A 10070-nucleotide genomic window follows, 5' to 3' on the forward strand; every position below is an offset into this window, starting at 1 on the left:
AATAAGAAAATGCAGAATATCGCCAGACTTATCCTCCCTGAGCCTCTTCTCTGCTCTTCTGTCTTCCCTTTCACCTAATTTTGATGCCCACTGCTAATGTTTTGCCCACCTCCCTCTTGTGTGTGCTGTCTGATAGCGGAGCCACCCTCGCCACGTTCCTGGAACCCACCTGGCAGTATGTACCACCTGTTGTGCCACCACTCTCTTTCTCTTCTTCTTCTCTCGTCCTCTCCCTCTTTTTCTTCTTCTTCTCTCATGTCTGTGTTTGCCTCCATGCGCTCCTCATCTCAGTGCAGAGTTCACACCCTCCTACATATACAGTATACTCTGGTCATTCCATGAGATTGCTGAAAGATGCATTACATGCAACACACATATTTACATTGTCCACAAAACATACCCAGATCCCTGGAGAGGTATTTGTATGTGTATCCAGGGTATGTCGAGCACTGCTGTACAGCCGTTAACTACACTTAAAATGTGGTTGTGTGTACTGTATGTGAGTTTCATTATGTAGTAGTGTAGTAGTGTGTGGTTTTATTGTGAGTCTGTGTGTGATTGTGGAGCAAGGCAGGGACAGTACTGCTGCTTTCTTGCTTTGAAATAACTCTTTTCTTTCAACTAAACCATAAAAAAATGTCCAACCTTATCTGTCATTTGATGTTACGTTCAGTCTTAAAATGTTATTATTCACACACAAAAGCGTAGTTTGATCTAACTCTTGAATCTTTCACTGACCCTCACTTTCAGTAGTTTGAAATAAATATAGGGATGTTTTCTCTCTTTTTAATAGCGTATTATGACATGTAAGTAAGATTTTAAGACTGCACACTAAAGAAAATGACTTGGTATATTGGATATTTTCTGCAGTGTTGTGATATTGTTGTCCCTGACTGTAGCTACAGGAAGGCTATGTGGTAGGAACAAGAGGAACAGCAAGTCTACACCACATCTGTCTGTGAAAGAGCCATTCATGAACATGTATTGTGTGTCATCTAGTGGGTATTCAAAGTTCCTTATAACAACATGACTGAATACATTTTAGCACTAGAAGCTACGCAATATAGAAAAGTCCTGAAATATTTGGAAAGTAAAATCCTGAAAATCTATTACCTAAAATCATGATCCAGGCAGTCACCAGCAGGTGGGGTGGTAACTCAGCTGCTGTTCCAGTTCCTTATCACATCAGTGTGTTACCTGGTAGCTGCACAGCTCAGTCGGATGAGAATGAGGTGGGGTGAGCGTCAATGTCCTCAAAGCATTACTTAAAGTATTAATCTCTGCAAAGAAATTGGTGAATTTAATATCTTAAAGAAACACACCACTGAATACTTAAAGCCACTTTAATCTCAATTGCATAATAACAATGTATCGCATGATGATGTTAAAACTACGGGACGATGAGAGAGGGGTTTCTCATGGAGATAAACACAAATGACAGAATTAATACCTGAATCAACAGCTCTTCTCAGCTTTACGGAACGTTATGCTGTAGTGAGTTTCAGCTCATTGTTTAGCTGTCAGGCTGCAGTACGCCGCTATTTTTTAGTGGAAACGGCTCTAAATATCCACTGTACGCTACCTGCTCAGCACCAAGCATCAGAAAGGTACAGTTGGCAACAAGCTGATGGACATAGCAGCGCATTTAGCAGCTAAAGAGACCAAAAACATTGCTGAAATAGAGCGATTACAGGTCACATGACTTCAAAGGAAGGATAATGTTGCTCTGTAAATGCCTGATGTGTAAATAAACAACTGTTTGCTTACAAGTTAGTATCATTTAAACTAAGTCCTAGTCCACGTGTACACGTAGGTTTTTCGGTGTGTTTTCGTCCTTTCACAAACATCTTTTTAGGTGACTGAAAATTCCGTTTTTGTAAAACTCCTTACAGGGTGAAGATTTGTCAGATGACTGAACATTACCAAAACACTTGACTGACACCAACAAACTTCCTCATTAGACTCAATGCTGCCTCTGGTGGTTAAACACTATATTGCAACAATTATTCTGATGACCTAACTAGTGTCATTTATATAACCCCTCCATCCAATGAGTTTCAATTTTTAATATTATTCCAATAATTAATGTTATGATGCCTGAGAAACTAGAATGTAAACATTCCCTCTGATATTAATCAGGTTGATTAGCAAGTATTAGCTATTTACAGAAGATTACACTTCTTTCTAAGGTTAGTCTAAGTGGCGTGTTGAAAAAGCCCAACAAATGTCACAAAGGCCACTGTGAACGCCCCACCTCTTCTTTGTTCACTAGCAGAAACTCCTGCTAGCTTACACATGATGTAAGCTCTATAACCGTAAGTATTCAAGTTCTGTCACAGATTTTTGTGCATTCTTCTCAAACCTTTCTTACATCTGTGCCTGGAGAAGAATGGGTAGAACATCGGTCTTAAGACAAAATATTTCCGTCCACTAGTTGTGTCGTTTGTGTGTCGTGGATATTTGGTGATCCAGTACAAGTGGTTTGGGTGAAACCACCACAGCCGTCCTTCCACTCTCTATTCTCCTCACGCCTCTCTATGTTTCTCTTACCCCTCTCAGCCGATTGTGGACCTCAGTCCTATCAGGCGCTCAGCATCATCACTGACGCCGCAGCACTACCAGGAGGTCGGGCTGAGGGAGTATGATCTGGAACGGCCCGTGTTGGCCCAGTCCTCAATAGGGCCCGGGCAAGTCCAGGGGCAGGACAGAGCCCACCACCATCACCACCACCACCGCTGCCATAGACGCAGGGACAAGGATAAAGACAAGAAGCAGAAGTCTCTGGATAGAGCTGGATCAGTGCAGCCCTCCAGCACTGTTGGTGAGACAAAAAAAACATTTGAGTAAAGATTTTGAATCAATACAATGAGGGGCTTTCAATCATCATACTGTAGGTAATAAACAGAACAATATAACCAAGGTCCCATTAACAGAGGATAGACAAAAGTTGAACCTGGATGAATATAGTATATATGTTTGTTGAGTGGGTAAGGGGAAAGTACATTTAGGAGCTTTTTCATGTTTTTGCTCAGGTCGCCTGATGATGATAGCTTTAAACTAACTTTATACTAAAGGACCATTGTGTAGGATTTAGGGGGGATCTATTGGAAGAAATTCAAGCGGCAGCCCATGGGTCTGAAAATGTAAGACAATGCGGAAGTGCCTTTAACTTGTATTCTCGCTAATGACCAGCATGGGGCGACTGTAGTGGTTGTAGAAAGAAGTCTGATTGTATAGAAGTCTATGAGAAAATTAACCTACTTGTCAATTATTATTTTTTATTACCGCACCCAGATTTTCCCATATGAGTTTTTGGTCTCAATCTAGGACAAAATTGCATTGTGTTCTTTCAGGCATGGCTAACTTGTGATTGAGAAGTCGCTACCACGGAGACCTGTCAATCAGGATAGATGCGTAGCAATGCATATCCCTCCCCAGCTCCACCCTCTCATCTAAATATGATCACTTCTGGATCCAAAAAAATCAAGATGGCGATGTCCAAAATGCTAAATTCGAGGCTTCAAAACCATAGTCCACAAACCAATGGGTGATGTTATGGTGACTACATCCACTTCCAGTCTATGGAAGAATTAAATATAATACTCACAACTATGTTTTCATTGGTGTATAATAACCTGAAACTAAAAATGATTGTGTTTTTGTTTAAAATGAGCCCTTTATATCTACATAGGGAGGGGGTCCTCTTCCGTAGAGCCGCCATGTTGCACCGCCATGTTTCTACAGTTGAACAAACCAAACTCTAGAGAGCACCTTTCTTGTTTTTACGTTACATGAAGGCCACCAGTGGTTCTTCGACATGCTTTGAAAGGGAAGGGTGAGCGGAGGGTTATTCAGTTGGGTGCAATCTGCAACCTCACAGCTAGATGCCACTAAATCCTAAACACTGCAGCTTTTAAGAAATAAAGGGAAATTCAATTAAATTCCCTTTTCCTGTAATTACCAGAAGTGGAAGCAAAAGTTACAGTCTCGCTTCACATGCTTTGTTACATCCTCCAACAACAACAACAAAAATTAAATAAAAAGGTTTTACATTTTACTACACAATATGTCCTCACATAGAGCTTAATATCATGAACAAAATATTTTTAAAAAGTCCATTAAGGGGCATATTTTAGGTTGTTGAGAGATTAATTCATCTAGTGCAGCAGTATTAATTCATATAGTACAGCATGGAAAATATCCGCATAGAAACTTGGCATCGCTTTCATAGAGAGACAGAGATGGCAGGCCATGCTTTCCTTGTAGATTACTTGGATGTCTCAACGAAGCTGCAGAAATTCTTTATAGGATTAAAGTTCCATGATCGGGTTATGTAGGTGAAGGGATTTCTGCTGCGCTTCAACCAGGGATTGTACATGTCAGGCTTTCTATCTGATTAGCAGAGAGTTGTGAGCTCTCAAAGGAAAATCTGTTTAGCTGGGGATTTTAATTCCTTTTTTTTCTATAAGTTGTTCCCTTTGTTCCTCTGACCTTAACAGTTACATTTATAAAATGTAGACTGAGCTCCACAGACACACTTAGAGCTGCAAAACACAACTGAAAAAGGTTACATTTACATTTTCTACCAAACAAAACGAGCTGTACCACATTAAGAAAAAGGTTTTGTCTTGTTTCAAATACACAAACAATATTCACATACAGTAAATACACACATATACATTGCACAGTACATCTAAATTACCTTTTTAATACTTTAGACACACAAACCGGGTGCAGTGGCAGCCATTGGCTGTTTGCCATGAAGGAGGTCACGTCTCCTATTCAAGGTGACCTTTGGGGTCATCTGTAAAATTATAAATCTACTGCTTCATACTCGAGTTAGATCATTTGTTTTTGAGACACACTAAAGATATGTGAATTTGACATATTGCATAACGTACAAAAGATATAGCCAGACATAACAAAAGCACATACAGCATCACAGACATCACTAAATATATTTGATTTAAAATGTTAATTAAAAAAGGCCAGCAGGAAGGCAGTTTTTCTAAGTTCAGTATTACACAAGGGGTAAGTTAAACAGTCCTGAGATCTGGTTGGTGGGCAATTTTAAATTTGAGAAGAGAAGTAATAATAATATTTAAATAATAACAATACATTTAATTCTTAGGTGCCTTTCAAGTAAATACAAATGAATATAATGTAGTTCTCTTGTTTTTGCTACTTTTAGTACAGAGTGATGACTACTATAAATGTTATCCTGTAATGAAACGCAAAGCACAATGATTTATGCTGAGTTGTTTTAAGGCAGAATGAGCAGCATTTAGAACATAGCATATTTCCATATTTGAGCACAAACATGGTGGTTGACTGTACAATCGTTTTCCTTTCCTCAAGACAGAAACATGTTTCATTCAGAAGAAAAACATGATATATTTAGTTTCTGTGCTACATGCTCCACGTGCCGTTTGAGTGAGAATTTGCCTGTCCAGACAAATTCTCAGGTTTGTAAAAGATTCAAATGCCAAATGCATACAAGACTGTGTCATCCGCATAGAAATTGATATTATAACTGATAATATTGTAGTGTAAATACCCAGCACAGAACCTTGTGCTACGCTATTATCTATCCCAGAGGATGTTGCTTTGAGACCATCGGTACAGATTGTCTGTGTTCTGTGTGAAACCAGCTCTGGGCAAAATCATCCAAAACAAGCAGCCACGTTGGTGCATTCAAGGATTCTCCAACACGTCAGATTCAAAGTCAACTATGCAGCAACAGCAACTCTTTTATTTCAAGAAACCAGTAAGTTCATGTGATCCTTTTCACACTGTCCATGTTTGTTTATTATTTTCCATCTTTATGAGGTTTTAGGACAACTTTTCTTGAGCCACTTCTTGAGTCTTAGATGGCACAGTGTCCATAAATGCACTACCCTGTTTGCCATCAGGGGTCGTCTGCTAGAGCGATTACAGCCTGAGAGCTGGTGGCAGGGTGTTTTTGTGTTAACACTGGAGGGCAGCAGCTGGGCTTTATTGCTGAGATAAAAGACCACAGTGGACAGGTCCAGCACAGGGATTTATGGGTACCTCTTGGTGAGATAGAAGAACATCCAGCAGCCCCCTCTACATCTATTAAACTGGGAGAAGCAGCAGGGAGAGTTTCACTCCTCAAAGCTTGTCATTCTCGAGGCAGATCTGACACATCACAATGATGAATAGGCTTCTGTGTTCCTGTCATCGCGGTTTTAATCTAAAAAACTGGAGTTATTCCAGCGCTGAAGAGAGTCATTTCACCACAGTGCTTTGCTTTATGCCACACACCATACGGTCTAGATAGACACACACACACACACACACGCACGCAATTACGCACGCACGCACGCACATACACACACACATATATATAGATGAGCCATTTGCCTTTAATTAGGTGTAATGAAATATCGTGGAATATTATTTCACAGTTCAAAAACACGATACGTATCGTGAAACTAAAAATGGGCCACATGTTTTCAGTGAAGTTTACATTCTTTAGCTTGATGGAGTCTATTAATGTTTCGTGCTTATCCTCTATATGAAAAGCTATACATTGAAAACACAGTTATTGCCTGAGGAATCATAACTAAGGTTTTTCTACAGACATAGTTGATTTTCACTTGAAGCCCTTATGTGTAAACTTTGAACATTTGTCTCTCTGACATCCCCCAGTGGTAGGCACTGAGACGAATAGTTACAAGTAACATATACAATATGTGTCACCAATGTTAACCAGGATTGTCTAATTGTACTACAAACAAAAACTTCAGAATATTTTTATCTTTCCGCAGTGAGAATATGACAGATGATGAAATCCTAAACAATTTTGGCTTTAAACTTTGTTAAAGTGTAATGAGTGTATCAAACCGAACCATTTGTCTTGCAACATAACTCAATTATGATTTGACCTTTTATGCCTTTTAAACAGTTAGGGCTGTCACTTTTTCAAAAAATCTTATTTGAATGAATGAAAGATGAAACTAAAAAGGGTCTTCCTTTTTATCATTTATTATGCATTATTTACCTCCATATTTCCTACCTTTCTTCGTTACTGCATTTGATGGTGCATTGCTACAGTTCTTTGTCACTTACTTTCTTTGGCCGCCAAATGACAATCAATGCAATAGTTTGAAACTGACTGCAGGAAAGTGTACCATGACACCTGTGTCAGACAAAATGGGGACCTATTTATAAAAACATTGCTTCATATGGCTACTATTGTTCAAAAACTCCACAGGATAGCTTTAATTAGATGATCTACAATGCCATGTTAGGGCAATTGTAAGTCAAATATACTAATTACAGAGCAGGGAGAGGCAATATTTTGAGTAAAATATCATATTAAAGTTGTAAATTTACATGAAAAAAGGACGTTCTCCAAGGTCGTAACATTTACAAAAATTGTGTAAATGTACGTTTTTTTGGTTTTTTTAATGTTACCTCCCCTGGCACTGTAACTATTATGTTTTACCTACAATGGCCATACTATACTGTTGTAGATGATGAGATGATACAAGTGACAGCTAAACTGCATACTGTATTTTCTACCTGCATTATCTCATTTCCTTTGATGGTGCCATCCTGCAGATTCATTCACCGACCCTTCAGCTGAAGGTTTATCCAGAGAACGAGCGAGGGAGCGGGACCGCAGCCGGCCTCATGAGAGGAGGCACCACTCCTCAGCAGGAGAAAAGCAGCGCTACTACTCCTGTGAGTGGTACGGCAGCAGGGAGCAGTGTCACACCAAGTCAGCCGGTCCCAGTCGATCCACGTCTCCCGGAGAGGGACAGGACGCTTGTTTGCTCAAACAGGTGAGTTACCTGCCACTTGTGGCTCAGTGATTAACAGATAGTTTGTGGTGCACACACTGGTTCTGTACTCCAGCACGTTGGATTTAAAACAAAAAGTGACTATTAGGGTTTGAGTGCTTACTTTCAACTTACATTTTAGGGTGTTCAAATCCATCAATGTGGGTCAACAGTGTAGGAATTGTTGCCCTTTTTATTCAGTGCCCCTCCAGTCTTAGGCCGATACAGCATCACAATGATTCTGAACCAAGAAGATTGAACAGCCAAAAAGCGTTCTTTACTGGCCTCATTAGTCACAAGGTCTCTTCACATACAGAACAATTTGTTTGTGTTTTATGTTACTGTATAGTTTTATTCTACTTCTTTATACGTTGTCTTTTCATATACAGTACATATCCCATATTCTATTGACTGTCTTTGCTTTGAAAATTTGTATATATACTTTTGAAAATACAGTAATCTATACTACTAGGGCAGTGCCTGTTCGGGATGTAACACCACCCTCTGTGAGTGAAAGCTTTAAGCCTGTTGCTCCTCTGAAACAGCAGTGATGATGGGTGTGGTCAGAAATGTGCTCTGTTGCACCTGTAACCCAACTGTGATGTCATAGTGTACTGACTCACCCTTGTTTACACTTCTACATCACTGCAGCAAGGTGAGAATGAAACTATCTGAGGACAGAAAAAACAAGATTTTCAGTGTGTGGGAGCCAAAAACCAACAACAACAAAAATGTCACTCTTCTCCTACAACATTGTGATGACAGTTAAAGTTCCCTCAAAAAGCTCAAACAAAGTATTAGTAGAGCAGATCCACACTATCTAATCTATCTAATAAGCATTTTCATTTTTTCGTACTTGACAGATTTACTTTTTCCAATTGACGTGCTGAAACATTGTCTTGTATATTATTTGTTTCCTCAGCATGGTAGCACTCTGGTCAAAGCTGGTGCTGTAACGCTCCCCTCCGGTTCAAGCACCCCGGGCCGTGGTCGCAGGCAGCTCCCACAGACGCCCCTCACCCCTCGTCCCGCCGTGGCCTACAAGACCGCCAACTCCTCGCCTCACCAGTCTAGTGCCAGCACCGCAACGACGGGGCACCAGACTCGCTTCAGCCGTGGCCTTTCAGAGCACGAACGCTTACACTGGGGCCATGACGAGTCTCCGATACCCGTCACACGCATCGGTTCGGACTCTAATTTAAACCGGCAGCCGCAGGACGCCAATCAACAGGCACACCTTGAAGAGTACTTTCATGACTCTGTGAGCAACCACGGAGGGGGACACTCTGCCAGAACCGCGGCCTTCCCTTCCACCACAGCCTCAGCTTCACACGGAACTGCTGCTGCACCCGTCACAGCGGCCACCACGCAGGGTCGGGCAGGGGTGGTGCCTAACGGGTACCACTTCACCCTCGGGGTCAACTCTGCGTCTGCTTCTGGGAGCCGAGGAAGTCTCAGGGAGAGGGAGGAAGAGGACTGGTGCTAACATGGCAGAAACTGAATTATCAGTGTTGTACAGCGCTCATGTCAGGTCCAATGGGCTGAGAGGAAGCCAGCGGATTAATCCAGAAGGAGAGATAAGGAAAAACCCAGTGGAAAGTGTTGTAAAAGGGGATCAGAAATCATTCCAGCTTTGAAGTGTTACTCTCCTTTTTTATACAACACACTTTTAAGGAAAAAAAGACACTGATGACTTTTTCTACCCCCTTTACTTGCACTGAAACTATAGCACCTGTGAAGACCCTTAAGTATTTTGCCTTGGCCAGTAAAATCAGTGATGGAGCAGAAGACAAAAGCCAAAACCTCCTCATTCTTTGAGTGAAACTCTAAAGTGTGTTTCAGACTGATCTGATGCCTCATACCTGGTATTAATATGGCTGCTCACGACACTGTTTTTATTTTTGTATGTTTCATGTGGTTTTTGGTTGCCATGTAGGTGAGAGAAGAGTTTCAACTTGATCATATTGATGCTTCCACCAAACTTTCTTTTTTTCATTAGCTGTTACTTGGAGTTATCACCAAATTCTTACCAGAACGGAACTATTTTATGTCGGTCTTAAACTTCTGACACAGTGAGTAATGTGACAAAAACTAAACAATGGGATGGGTTAGATTTAGAATTAGAGCCCAGTTTTCATAATTACGTTTTTGTAAATTGTACCAGATGTAAAAACTTTGAGTGCACATAGTGACTAGATAAGTCTTTTCTGATGTTAAGTGGCTGAATACTAAGTGCCTCATTTTCCAAGATGTATTAGGATG

The 10070-nt window shown here is 40.6% G+C and overlaps 1 protein-coding gene across 1 annotated transcript in view; it reads left to right on the forward strand.

Moving 5' to 3' along the window:
• cacna1bb (calcium channel, voltage-dependent, N type, alpha 1B subunit, b) overlaps window positions 1-9667 on the forward strand; it is a 162206-nt gene extending 152539 nt beyond the window's left edge. Inside the window, exons 48-51 of the mRNA XM_029444891.1 lie at window positions 137-175; window positions 2560-2821; window positions 7588-7811; window positions 8731-9667. Of these exons, the coding sequence (XP_029300751.1) occupies window positions 137-175; window positions 2560-2821; window positions 7588-7811; window positions 8731-9294 (1089 nt within the window). The 3' untranslated portion in view covers window positions 9295-9667. The remainder of the gene's footprint in view (window positions 1-136; window positions 176-2559; window positions 2822-7587; window positions 7812-8730) is intronic.
• Window positions 9668-10070: the final 403 nt, after the last annotated feature.

The sequence above is a fragment of the Cottoperca gobio genome, chromosome 12, assembly GCF_900634415.1.
Source record: "Cottoperca gobio chromosome 12, fCotGob3.1, whole genome shotgun sequence".
Classification (NCBI taxonomy): Eukaryota; Metazoa; Chordata; class Actinopteri; order Perciformes; family Bovichtidae; genus Cottoperca; species Cottoperca gobio.